We start from the raw sequence: 14,505 nt of genomic DNA, 5'->3' as shown, positions 1-14,505 counted from the left end.
ACAAATTTTGCTCTTTTTATTATCCAGCGAAATAATTTACAAATTTTGGTGCATCTTACCATATAACCAAGCTGGCAAAATTTGATTTTTATAGTTCCAGCTGTGGACAAATTTTCCAGGGCACACTTCTACAAGACATGGCGATATTAAATCCATGTGTCAGACATTTTTGTGTCTTGCATATATATACCATGTTCTTCATGCCCAGTAAAGAATGTTTTCCTAGACCATTACAGCAATTGTTCCTCACCAGAATGCTAAAGCCATTCATCGTATCACATGTATGCTCAAGAATGATTTACAGAGGCTGAAATGCTCATATCATGTTGCACTTTCAAACATACATTAATCAGATACTGTGTATTGCAAAATTTCATGGCATGAGTTAAAGAGATGTGGCATGTCCTTCAATACACTACATCCTACTAGAAAATGTCTCAACTCTTGGGCCAGAGACCATCAGTTTGTATATGTACAGGCCCTAGCAAAACGGGACCCTGATCCTGATTGGGATCTCTAGATTTTTTTTTGCAAAACATTAAACAAACACACTTTTTAATCTTTTTGTATAAGTCGCTTCCAGTTTCTTTTGTTATTTATTCATTAAATGGATTTTAACTGTCATAAATCAATAGGGCATTATATAATAGATGAGTCCTGAAGTCCATGAGTGAACTATAAGCCTTGTGTTCCCACATACCTACCTTATTAGTTACACATACAAAGAAGGTTAAAGATAACATTTACTGCTCCTTACTATTCTCACACTCTAAGGCCATATGACCTGAAATCCATATGTCCACATAGATAATGGAGGATTTAAAGAGCCATACTTAAAATATCAGGGCATTAAACATTTGGCATGATGGCATCTGTCAGTTCCTTAAAATATATAGCTTACCTAGTTTTGGAGAATCATTGTGCAGTTCTGACAAGATTTCGTCCTTATCTTAAATTCATATTGGGGTATCAAATTCTAAACTAGCTATATATAGACAACTTGCTTTATTAGTCTAAAAAGAAATAATTTGTTAATCTTTCAAGGTTGTGTACTTACAGTGCAAAATAACCTTTAGTTCAACAAGCAGTTTCTTTGACCCTCCATGGCTTGTACCTGGAAGTTTTTGCATTGCCTCTCCTTTCTTATTCAAGATTTCAATTCTTAATGCTCCTGTATAAAAGGGTACCAAAAAGTGACTAATTTTTAAAACAAGCAATGTAAAAAATGTGTTTGTTCTTGTTCCCAAGATGTTTTCTTTTAAAGTTATAATGCATAATATGCAAAACAAACAAACAAACAAAAAAACCACATTAAATTAAAATATACCTATTGGTGTACCAGCAAGCTTGGTCTCATTTGGTAAGAGCTCATCTCCTTCAGGCCACGTTACTGACAATCTATCAGGAAATCTAACAAAGAAACAAGATTGTTTTTTTTCTGTAAGTAAGAAACAGTACACTTAATTTTTAGCGGCATATAATTGAAGTTTATACATAAGCACATTTAGAAAGCAGGTTTTTGAAAGTCATTCCCTCCATTTCTTATTTTCATGCTATGCTCACAATTCAGAAATCTTTGTTTCTACTACAGCAGCTGATGAGATTATCAGGAGTAATGGAGCTACATTCTACATATTAGTGATTTTAATGATTTTGGAAGAAATACAAAAACCTAGAGAATAGGGTCTTAGCAAGTAAAACCTCTTTATTACAAAAAAGAGATCTTACCTTGCCATTTCATCTTCAATGTATTTTTTAACAACTTTTTCAGACATTGCTCTGTCAAGTTTTGAGATTGGAATAATTTTTATTTCATCATACAATGCTTGAGGTTCCTGAATAAATTAAATTCAATTATCAATATCTATGCTGTAACATGCAAAGAGTAGAATTATCACTTTATATAAAGGGATCGGCAAATTAGACATAGATATAATGCAATATCCTAAATAAGTTTATGTGGTGATCCTGTAGATGCTAGATTATGCTAAAAAAAAATCATCTGAGGGCAGTGATACCATACAGTTACTCACAACTATACAATAATGTAATAATTGAAGTATACAATTTCTATTGTGATTGGCTGTTGCCTTTAGAACATCCATATGCTCACAATGAACATGAACATCTCAGTTTCTCAGAATTTCCTTCATATTAAATAGTCTTTAACCCAACTGCATTTCAAACACTAATCAGACAATTCTGTAGATTTCTAATTTATGTTTGCAATAGTGCATGATAGGCTAACAAACATCTCAATCTGCATTTATTTAGATCACTGTATAACCCAAATTGCCCCCCATAAACTAGGCACAGCTGTCCCCTGACTACATAAAGGGGAGAGGGTAGGTCTATTATACATAAACTCACCCTATCCCTGCTGGGGAAAAAAAGCCACACAGGGAATTTATTGTAAAAGCTACATTATAGTAAATAACATGCTAACAGGTTTTTTTGAAGCTTCTCTCCTCACAATGGTGGTGGGGAATTCTACTCCACATAACAATCAAATGATGAGGTAGAAACTCCACAAGGGGAATCTTGTGGCGTTCCACTGCCCTTTCAAGGTTTTTGCATGCAGGGGCATCAACTGAGTGCTGGTTATTAACTTTTAACAAACAAAACACACCCTTCAAGTTATCTGGTTTTATTTTAAAAAGTCTTCCTGTATATTTGTATTCAGCTTAACTACATATACACACTTTACACTTAAACTATAGTGCACAAATAACAGACTCAGTGCTAAAATACACATACATTATAATCATGCTATACTAGGGATGAGAATGGAAAATTTTTTACCCATTGCTAGCAGAACGGGAATTATCAAGTAAGAAATTTTCCATTCGGCAGCCTAGTGTCTTCCAGAAGTCTGATGCTTATGGAAGCAACACTGAGTGAACAGGAGTAGGGAGGGATACAAAAGTGAACATAAGAAATAGGAAAAACACACACACACCCCTTTTGAACTACTCAAATGGCCTGATTATGACTGGACCATCGCCTGCAGTACCATCCTGCCAAAGGGGGTCTCTGCAGAGACTGAAAGTCCATCTTATAGCATCCAATCAAGGTGTTAGTCAATGATCAAGTAGCTGCTCTGCAGATCTCTGGGGTGGAAGGGCAAGCTCATTTGGCCGATGAGGTTACTACAGATCTTACAGAATGCACCTTGATTCCTTTTGGAACAGATGCACCGAATGGCTTTTATGTCTCAGCAATGCATAGTCAGATACATCTAGTAAAGGAGAGCACAGATTCTCTAGGCCGTTGGCACCTCAGAATGAAAGGAAAAGAGGAAGTTATTCACCTTTTGTAGTAACGAGGGTTCTTCGAGATGTGTCCCCTGGTGGGTGCTCTACTTTAGGTGTCGGTGTGTCCTGTGCAGCAGATTGGAGATTTTCGGTGTGCGTAGTAGTTGTCTCGCGATGCCATTGGCACCTCATGTAGCACACGCATGACCTGACCTGTTCAGTTCCTGCTCCACCACAGAGCTCGAGGAATGAACTCCAAAACAGAGGGGAGGAGGGTGGTTAGTGGAGCACCCACAGGGGTACACATCTGAAAGAACTCTCATTACTGCACAAGATGAGTAACTTCCTCTTCTTCTTTGAGTAGTGTCCCTGTGGGTGCTCCACTTTAGGTGACTGTAGAGCAGTGCCCCACTGTGGACGGTAGGGGCTTCGGAGTTGTGTGTGTTGACGCAGAGAGCACAGTAAGGCCTAATATAGTATCTGACCTACAGGATTGGATGATAGCATAGTGTTTTGCAAAGCTGTGCTCTGAGGCCCATGTGACAGGCCTGCATGTGTCTATCAGAGGGACATTGTTCGGGAAGTCTCTAGATGTAGCCATGAAACACGAGGAGTGGGATCAGATCACTGGTAGGGGTTCATTGTTACGCAGTCGATAGAGATGGATACAGGTAGAGATCCATTTAGATAGTCTCTGGGTTGATACTGTATATCCCTTGGAGTGTTCTGTTATGGAAATAAATAGTCTTGGGGATTTCCGGAAGGGTTTGGTTCTTTCTAAGTAAAATGCTATGGCTCGTCTGACATTGAGTGTATGTAGGATGGCCTCTTGTGAGTTCCCATGCAGTTTTGGGTAAAATGCGGGAAGGTATATGGGTTGGTTTGGATGGAAGGATTTTGCCCAATACTTTGGGCAAAAATTTTGGATGTGGTCTTAAAGTGATCCTGTTTTTAGAGAACACTTTGTAAGGGGCTCCGCCATCAGTGCCCTGATTTCGCTGACCTGTCTAGCTGATGTAATCGCTACAAAAACCATCACCTTCATAGACATATGAAGGAGGGAATAGGTCACTATGGGTTGAAAAGGTGCTCTGGTGAGGTACTGGAGTATGAAGTTCAAGTCCCATGCGGGTGTAGGTTGTCAGACTTCTGGGTACATGTTTTGTATACCAGTAAGGAAGCATCTGTGATTGGGTGAGCAAAGACTGATGTTTCCTCCACCTTGTGGTGAAAGGCTGTAATGGCCGCTAGATGTACTTTAAGCTTATGGATAAGCCTGATTCCTTGACATCCAGTATGTAGTCCAGTATGGCCAGCAGAGGCGTCATGACTGCCTTTACCTGTTTTTGTTGGCACCATGTGAGAATCTCTTCCATTTTTGGAGGTAGGTATTGTGAGTGGTGGATCACCTGCTATTTAATAATATGTTTTACACGTTCTGAACAGGCTAATTCGTCACCTTGCTTTGACGTGAAGTTTCTCCAGATTTGGGTGGAGAGTTCAGCCTCCGTTCTGTGAGAGGAGATCCGTCTGCAGGGGAAGAGCTCCTGGAGCGCACACTGCTAGGTGCAACAGGTAAGGGAATCAAGTCTGTCTGGGCCACGTTGGAACAATCAGTATGATATGGGCCTTGTTGGTGCATATCTTGTGAATGACTTGCGAGGTTAGAGGTATCAGTGGGAATGCATATATGAATGATGTTTCCCACGAGATGAAGAAGACATCCCCTAGTGACTTGGGTGCTAGTACCACCCTGGAGCAGAAAAGTGGGCACTTGTGGTTTGTTGCTGACACAAAACAGGTCTACAGATCGATAGCCCCATTTTTGGAATATCGATTGGAGGACATTGTTGTGTATTTCCCATTCATGTTCCTTGGAGAAGTGTCTGCTGTCATATTCTGACACCCCAGAGGTAAGATGCCGAGATGGCTATGTTGTGGTGAATGCACCAGTTCCACAATTTCAGAGCCTTGGTGCAAAGTGAATGGGAGTGAGCTCCTCCTTCGCAATTGATATAGAACATGCATGCTATGTTATTGGTCAATATGCAGATTGATTCGTTCCATATAATCGGTAGGAAATGCATGAACACGCTGTATACCGCTCAGAGCTCCAGCAGATTGATGTGGAGCTGAGTTTCCATCGGTGGCCACTTGCCTTGTATGGAGTGCTGGTCTAAGTGAGCGCCCCAGCCTATGAGTGACATGTCGGTCATGATTATTAGTGATGGAGGATCTTGTTGGAAAGGAATCCCCATGCAGACGTTTTCTGGTTTCGTCCACCACTTGAGTGATGTAATGACATTTGAGGGTACTGTCACTCTTTTGTTTAGACTGTGTTTGCAGGGAGCGCACACAGTGCTCAGCCAGCCCTGTAAGCAACGCATATGCAGTCTTGTGTGTCTCGCCACAAATGTCATGACTGCTATGTGACCTAATTGCTGTAGGCAGGTTCTGGTGGACATTTGAGGCTGCCAATTACTGTTGAGATGAGGTTGGTTATTTTCATGAATCTGTGACTGGGCATCAGCGCCCTGGCCTGTGTGGAGCCAAGGTAGGCCCCGATGAATTCCAGTTGTTGCACCAGAGTCAGTGTAGTTTTCAGTATATTTATCTGCAACCTTAATGTCTGGAACAGCTCAATGGTTGTCTGCACCATGTGTGTCTCTTCTTCTCAAGTTGTGCCTTTTAGTAGACAATCATCTAGGTACGGGAAGATCATCACTCCTCTCCTTCGTAAGTGGGCCACCACTACAGCGAGGGTTTTTGAAAAGACTCAAGGGACAGTGGAAAGGCCAAAAGGTAGTACTCTGTATTGGTAATGGTTGACCCTTACTATGAATCTTAAAAATCGTCTGTGTGCTGGGTGTACGGTAATATGAAATGAAGCATTTTGGAGATCAAGGGATGAAAACCAGTCCCTCCTTGTCTAACGCTGGAATAACTGTGGCGAGTGTGACCATTTTGAATCAGTGATTCCACAAACATTTGTTAAGTTTCCAAAGATCTTAGATAGGCCTCCATCTGCCATTTTCCTTTTTGATGAGAAAATAATGGGAATAAAAACCCTTCCATTTGTATTGAGTTGGAACTTGGTTCACTTCTTGTTGTAAGAGGTGCTCATGAGAAGGATCTCTGAAGAGGGACAGGGAAGGAGATAGGTGGGGGGTAAGCTGAGGAAGGGGATTGCATAACCACCAGTACCCATTGGTCCATTGTTATTCCTGCTCAAGCATGGTAAACAGGTGCAGATGATGGCCAAAAGGTGGGGTTGGAGTGTCTGGTAGCGCTGTATTGAAGGGGAGGTCGTTCAGACTTCAAAATTGTGGCTTGGTGGTAGATGGTTGTGAAGACGTGGATTGACTTTGAGGAGCCCTCCATCTTTGTGAATGTTTATTTCTGTTGTGGTCGAATTGCCATTGTTGTGGGCGGTGGAAAGAGGTAATTCTGCCCTTTTGGTATGGCTGGTATTGACGTTGTTCGTTAAGAGGCATGTATATGCCTACGGTGCCCAGAGTGGCCCTAGAGTCCTTCATAGAATGAAGATCATCTGTTTTTACAGAGAAGAGTTTCTCCTGGTCGAAGGCTAGATCTTCTACCTTGAGTTAGAGCTCTTTGGAGATTCTGGACGACTGCAACCACGAAGCCCTGCGCATTACAACTGCCATTGCCATTGTTCTTGCCACAGTGTCCGCTACATCCATCAAGACCTGTAGGGATGTCCTTGCAATTTGCTGTCCTTCTTTCAAGACAGCATTGAACTGGGGATGTTTTTTCTTCCAGTAAGGCATCAAGAAATTCTTGCAGCTTACCATAATTGTCGTAGCTGTACTTGACTAAAAGGGCAAAATAACTGGCTACCCAGAATTGGAGTGTAGCTAACAAGTATACTTTTCTGTCTAATAGGTCTAATTGTTTATGTTCTTTATCCTGTGGAGTGGACTGGAATTGAGGTTGTTTGTTGCGATGATTAGCAGCTTCCACCACTAGGGAATTTGGATTTGATGAGAGAACAAAAAGTCCATCCTTTTAGCTGGGATGAAGTACTTCCTACTAGCTCTTTTGCTAGTAGGTGGTATGGTTGACGGGGGGCGGGGGAGGAGCGGTGGTGGTCTGCCAAATATTCTCTGCTGGTTCCATTATGGCATTGTTTATTGGTAGTGTGATTTTGGATGTAGTGGATGTCTAAAATTTGCAGTAGCTTGTGTTGGTTTTCTTGCACCTCTTCTAGGGGGATGTTTTGGCTGGCGGCTATTCTTTTAAGGAGTTCCTGAAATTGTTTCAAGTCATCAACTGGCTGAGAGGCAATGAAAAGACTGCCTTGTCAGGGGAGGACGATGAGTTGTGGGCTGGGGAAATGTCCGCATCAACCGAACCGTCTTCCTTCTCATCTCCTCCAGTGCTTCTGACGTCTCCCTGTTTGGGGAAGGTGGAGAATGAATTTCCCTTCCGGCTGGGGTTGAGGGCCTACGGTGGTAAGCCCTATATGCCACCAAGAGGTCCCCTTGCATGGGAAAGGGCATTGTTGGACACATCCAGGATTGCCCATACCATTGTTGCATCTTGCAAGGTTGGCGAGAGTGAAGAGTGTTGGGAGGAGAAGTGTCTCCCATATAATTTCTTCTCTTCATCACTGGAGATGGGCTAGGGAGCAGGAGAAGTGGACAACAACTCAATTATTTGGCCTGGAGATCCCTTGTTACCACTCTCAGTGCCGACTCCTGCACCGGGGTGGTCAGTACCGTGGAGGAGGAGCCTCTCGACTCCATTCCGGAGCAGTGGTGCTCAGCAGTTGTCCACAGAGGGATGGTGCCAAAGGTGCTTGAAGCCTCAGAGGTGCTCACTCTACTCGAGCTCAGCACCAAGGATGGCGACCTCGCCAGGGACCTCTTCTTTCTCTGAGTGTCCCTATTAGGGGAGTTCGCAGCTCGCTTCCTGGATGATTTGGAAGACCGAGCACTCCCATTAGCAGAGATTTTGCTCAGGGAACCATCTGTTGATGTCAATTTTTGTCCCTGAGGAGGAAGCTGAAGGGACTTTCCATCAAAATCATCTTGAAGCGGGGATCTCTATCATGCCTTGCCCTGGCTTTAAGGTTGGAGAAATGCAGGGCTGGTGCAACCATTTAGGCGACCTAGGCAGTCGCCTAGGCCACTGGGATTTGGGGGGCGCCATTTTCTTCGGTCGCCGCCGGCATTTAGGCGGAGGGAGCTGGGGCAGGAGAGCTCGGTGAGGGCTGCCTGCAGCAAGTAAGGGAGGGGGGCACACAGGGGAACTCCTCGCCCCAGCTCACCTCTGCCCCGCCTCCTCCCCGAGCACGCCGTGGCTGCTTCACTTCTCCCGCCTCCCAGGCTTGTGGCGCCTAAGCTGATTGGCTTCGCAAGCCTGGGAGGCAAGAGAAGTGAAGCAGCCACGGCATGCTCGGGGAGGCGACGGGGCAGGGGTGAGCTGCTTCACTTCTCCCGCCTCCCAAGCTTGCAGCGCCAATCAGCTTAGGCGCCGCAAGCCTGGGAGGCGGGAGAAGTGAAGCAGCGACGGTGTGCTCAGGGTGCTCGTGCACGGAGCAGGGGTGAGTTGGGGCGGGGGGGTGCCTCAGGGTGGAGAGCTACCGCATGGGGGGCGCCTCAGTGTGGCGGGGGGTGCAAGGTGGAAGTTTCACCTAGGGTGCGAAACATCCTTGCACCGGCCCTGGAGAAATGGGCACATTTTTGAGGGATATGGGTCTCCCCCAAACAACAGACAAGTGGACATCTAAGAGGGGCATCGCCTCATGACAAAAGTCACAGTTTAAACCCAGGCAAGCTGGGCATTGTGGATGTTAAAATTTCCCAACGGGGAAAGAGTGGGAAAAATAACAATTAAAAGAAAATACCTATACATTTTTTTTTAAAAAAACAATAACTAAGTAAACTAGACTTACTACGCTACTGCTAATCTAACTTTCTATAGAGAGAAAAACAAAGAGGCAGTACTGGCACTGAGCTCTATCTGCAGCCAAGGACGGTTGAGAATGAACTGAATGAGTCAGGTTGTCCGAACGCTACATGAGGTGCCAACAGCATCGCGAGATGACTATTGCTCATGCATGCCCTGACTGAGCACTGCTACTGAAAATCTCTGATCTGCGGCGCAGGGACACACCAACATCCAAAGTGGAGAACTCGCAGGGACACTACTCGAAGAATACAGACCCATCTCCTTATGGATTCCATATGCTTGATATAAGTCTTCAGTGATCTTTTGATATCTAGGGTGTGCCACGGCTTCTCATTTGACAGCTATGGTTCCATTCTCTAAAACTCCAGATCTGGTAGGTAATTTTGGGTCCTCGGAGCATTCCCCATTCCCTCAGAATGCTGTCTGAGAAGCTGCAGGCCTGGAAGGCATATGGGGAAAACCCCTGTGGACATCCTCTGGAACTACAGCACCTGACTCAGAAACAACCTGGTCTTACATTCGCTACAAGGAATGGTCCCATACTCTCAGAAGAAAGGCCTGAAGACATCTGATATACCTCACCCATGGAGAGACACATATGTGCAAGACCAGAAGGCATAGTGGCTATAGACACTGTGCTATGGTTGACCTCATGCATTTCTCCAGCAGAAATATCAGATCCTGGATCTTCAGGAATCTGTCTAGTGATGGGTATATCTTTCTTACTGAAGCATCTATGTCCACTCCCAGGTGAATTATGGTTGTTGCGGGAATCAGCGAGCTTTTCCTGGCATTACTGCAAAGCCACATGCTTGGAGGCAATCCAGATTCTGGATTGTGGGACTGCATGCTGTGGCCTATGAGCCATGCTTTGCTGTGACTACAATCAGCTACATACGACTCTGAGTGCCAACGGTGGATCAGAAAGAAGAGTCTATCAAGCTAAGGATTTTGTTAGTTTGAAGGAAAACGGATGTAGGTTTGCTTGGAAGCTTCTACTCCAGGTTTTTCCCTCCCATCCAGGGTAACAATCCTTTCTTGGATATCTTTGGTATTGGTAGCAACCAATGAATTGCTGTGCTGGATTTCAGAGAGAGGGCTGAAGCTTCTCTGCAGTCTCAACTAGTAATTTCTCTGTTTCCTCCAATAGCTTCTCACCTGTAAGCCTGCATGCATAAGATATCTATTTAGGATGAGTGATAACTATTCATGGGTGTAATATGACATCCTTGTAGTCACCATGTTAGAATCCATTGCTCATCACAAATCACATCAAAGGTTTGACCAAGACCAGGCCTGAGACATCTCACTCCAAGCAAGGATCATACCACTAGAAGATGAGACGCTTGTTTATCATGAAACAAGCTTTCCCACTAAATATATGAAAAACCTTTGGTTTGAACACTTACAGCTGAGGCTTTGAAATTATTGCACCATGATTCTTATGGTCTTGGAAGGAAGTCCTCTTCTGAAGGTGTGGCTTGTTTTTACACACACACACACACCCCCACACACTTTAGTTTAATCAGGTGTCCTCATTTGGATCTTATGCCCTCAAAAGAGGCATTAATAGGAAAATATGTATTAATAATACTTGAAAGGAAAGATATTGTATTAAATATTAAGTTCCTTGCAGGCCATTGACTGGCATCCTGTATTGGAAAAGTTCTGTAGGGTTTTTTTGTTTTCCTTTCTTTCTTTGTTTTGCTTGTGTGGTACTTCTTCCCCTGGCTATTTACAGGAGGGAGATAGTATAATTCATCTTGGTCAGGAGACCACACAACAGAAGTGGGCTACTGGTACACATAAGTAAATTGTGAAAAAGGCTTGTTAGCTGCCTCCAGGACCTGAAAGGCTGCCTGACTGCTCCTGCAAGTAAGTATGGTAGAAGCCACCTAGTACCACTTGGAGCTTTAGTCAGGACATCAGGGCTATTTTGAACATGGAAAGGGATTTCTCACCCACCCCTCTGTAATCCCATGAAGGTACAAGCTTCATGGGGAGTGGAATTCTCAAGCACTTCTGTTCTGGTCACAGATTGCCTGAGATGCACAAGGCTCTATGTGGAGACAGCCTGGGAGTGAGGGAGGGAAAAAGCAAGACCTTTTCCAAGGCAAAGAAAGAATTTGTAGCTGATGATCAGAAGGCACAATTCCCATTCGTGTTTTGCCTCAAATCTGAAGCCCTTTCCCTGGCAGAGTGAGGGTCTTTTGGTTGAAAGCCAAATGGGCACAATTTCAGTTAACCTGCTGCCTGACGCATAGCACTGGCTTCTCTGAATCTCCACACAAGCTGTAGGGTTGGGGAGGGTGGTGACCATGGTACAGAGCACTGAGAGAGACCCTCTGAAGGAGATAATCGCCCACAAACACTGTCTCGGGGGAGAAGGCAAAGAAGGGGTTTAACTCCTGATTTTCACCCGACTTGTTTATTCACAATAGTAATCACTGTCTTGTGAAAGACACTTACTTTTGCCTTTTTGACCCAGAATCTCTGGTTTACACAGAACTTATCCAAAGTATCATGAGAAACCCCTGATTCATGGTGCAAGGAAGGGGAGCTGTATAGGAACTCTGCTTCTCTCCTAAGGGATTTAGGACCCACTTTAGGACTTGTGGGGGAACCAGTAGCCTGGAAGGGGTCTTATCTTTATGGTCCTTTGCTGCCCTAGGACTCAACCCCTTGGTCAGCTGGTCAAAGTCCTCTTCATCATCAGCACCTCTTCTTGCTCTGCTCGATCTTTCCTGGTTGGCTTTTTCACAGTGAAGTCATGGATAATTTGAGAGGGTAGGAGACCCAATATGCCAGTCAACTCAGAGCCCTGTGCCCTCAGAAAGAGAGGGTTGGCTGATTGCGGGCTGGGCATTTTTTACCTTCTGCCAAGACAGAGAAAGCTGCCTCAAACACTGAGTACATCTCAGATTTTGCTCAATGCTTGCATGGCTGCTCTGCCACACCTGAAAGGGGGCAAAAAAGCTCAGCAGGGAGGCACTGCAATAGAGGCTCTGGGTGGCAGTGACCACAGAACTGCTCAAATCCCAGACCAAGAGGAGGCGAAAAGGCTATAAAACAAATAAAAACAATTTAAATGCCCACAAAACAGCCCAAAATAATAAATCCAAAAGAAAAGGAAGGGAGCAAAGTGAACCACCACTTGGCAGCTGTCACAAAACGCAGAAGATCTGGCAGCAACTTGAAGAAGGGAGCATGGTTAGTATAGGCTGCGCTGAAGCTTTGAACTGCCTCCAGAATCTTCAGACAGGAGGAGAATATATAGCCCATACATGTCAGAGCTGTGGGAGAGACTGCTAGCAGAAGGGAAATTATCAGGTAAGAGTTGAGAATGGAAAATTTCTAACACAGCATGATTATAATATACATGTGTATTTGTGGTTGACATGGGGCAGCAGAATTTAAACACACAAAACGCAGCAACTGTGCTAAGTGCCAACTGTGATACTGCACTGCCAAATCAAATTTAAATTAAACTAGACCATTTCAATGAACACACCTCCATAATGTGAACTATGGAGATTTATACTAAAACTCTGAACTGCCTTTTTTTTTTTTTTTGGAGGTTTGTTAAACAATCTAGCATGACTGAATCTTAAGTTTTTAGATAGAGAAAAAGGTTAAAAAAATCTAATCTCAGGATCAAATAAAGAGTTTCAAAATGGAGTAAGTTTCAGAGTTTGTACGATTTGCTTTATAGCTTACTTACCAGAGCAAGTTGAACCTCTCCTCCTGTAGCATACACATCCCCATCATGATCTCCATATAGAAAAAATTTCAAGATACTTCCATAAAATATTGGAAGAGTTTTAATTGTTTTCACCTAAAAGAGAAAAGACAGCTCAATAATTATCATAAACCTTAACATGGATGAGTTCCTGACACATGTGGTTCAACAGAAGTTACACATTAAAAATGACATTTGTGCATCAGCCACCTTGCAATTATTCTGCTTTCATGTATAAAATCAAACAATAAACCTTTCTGAAGTTAGACATTCCTTACCCAGGTTTTAGTTTGCAGTGGAGACGCTTTCCTTAAAACCCAAACTCCCTGCTTTAAATTAGTGTGGCCTCTGTCATATTCAGCCAGGAACTTTCTCTCAGAGCTCCTCCCCAGATAAATCACAGGATGATACAGTCCGTCCATAGTTAAGGTTGTAATCAGGTTCCATTATAAGACTTATTGTATATACATCTTGTAATTCAGGCTAAAAGAAATGGTGTGGACTAAAAATTTCCAGGTTTATTCTAAAGGCTAATGGAGAATTTTTCTGTAATGCATGAAGTAAACTGGTCAAATTGAGTTACAGGATATTAAAAAAATTAATCTGATTTGACATTAACATGTGTCAAACTAAGGCAGCTTGTTACTACCTTCATATTTTTCACAGTTAAGTTTATTTGAAATCTTGCACATGAACTATAACTGAAGAAAATGGGCTAATTTTATTCTTTTCTAATAATTTTGTTGTCTTATAACAAAGAACTCCTAGTTTCAGAAAAGAGATTAAGGACTTGTCTACACTGTGCCACAGTGTGGACCACGAGGTGTGAACTGATTCACATGGTTAACTGCCACTGTCGTGAACTAAAAGGTAGTTACATTACATTAGCGCAGTCCCAAACAGGACTACTTCAATGCACTCCAGCAAGGGCCACACAGCCAATGAGTGTGCAACATACGAATGTGCACTAAAAGTTACACACCCCCGGTGAAGACAAGTTTGTAGTGATATGCACTTTACAAAGTAAACACAAACTGTATATTTGTAAAGTTTCTGTAGGTTGCAAAGTTAAGGAGAAACAGGACCACTGAAGATTACTTCTAAACTCTGCAGGAGACAAAGAAGGAGCCAGGGAAGAACAGACAAACTTAATTCTGATATTTAACTTTTTAGATCTTGACTTTGGAATCTTAACTTTTTTTAATGTAATTTTTGTATAGAAAATTATCTGTTGATCTAACTAGTATCATACTTACCTTATATACTGTAAATATTCTACATAACGTATATCAATTTTTAACTTTAAACAGTGCCAATTTTATCAAGCAATTAACTTACCAACTGTCCAGTTCTGTACGTTTTCCCATCCCACTCTATTGCAGAATATGTAGCCCAAGGACTTTGCATTCTTTTGGAGGTCAAGTCAGTACGTGTAATTATTTCTTTAAATAGTGTGAATTTTATCTGTTTGTCATATTTCTCATGGCAGTCTTTGAGCCACAAAGCAAATTCTCTGTCAATTTTCATTCGCTGCTCCTGTAAAGAGTATTAGTAGATGCATACAAAACGTAAGTC

The 14,505-nt window shown here is 42.9% G+C and overlaps 1 protein-coding gene across 1 annotated transcript in view; it reads right to left on the bottom strand.

The window, feature by feature from the left end:
* SMCHD1 (structural maintenance of chromosomes flexible hinge domain containing 1) overlaps window positions 1-14,505 on the bottom strand; it is a 185,267-nt gene that overhangs the window by 127,779 nt on the left and 42,983 nt on the right. Inside the window, exons 13-17 of the mRNA XM_045005127.1 lie at window positions 14,269-14,466; window positions 12,913-13,026; window positions 1,729-1,835; window positions 1,328-1,410; window positions 1,058-1,171 (exon numbers count right to left, since the gene is read on the bottom strand). Of these exons, the coding sequence (XP_044861062.1) occupies window positions 1,058-1,171; window positions 1,328-1,410; window positions 1,729-1,835; window positions 12,913-13,026; window positions 14,269-14,466 (616 nt within the window). The remainder of the gene's footprint in view (window positions 1-1,057; window positions 1,172-1,327; window positions 1,411-1,728; window positions 1,836-12,912; window positions 13,027-14,268; window positions 14,467-14,505) is intronic.

This window comes from Mauremys mutica, chromosome 2 (assembly GCF_020497125.1).
Source record: "Mauremys mutica isolate MM-2020 ecotype Southern chromosome 2, ASM2049712v1, whole genome shotgun sequence".
NCBI classification, from domain to species: domain Eukaryota; kingdom Metazoa; phylum Chordata; order Testudines; family Geoemydidae; genus Mauremys; species Mauremys mutica.
The sequence above is the reverse complement of the archived record's forward strand: the minus strand, read 5'-3'. Positions and strand labels throughout refer to the sequence as shown.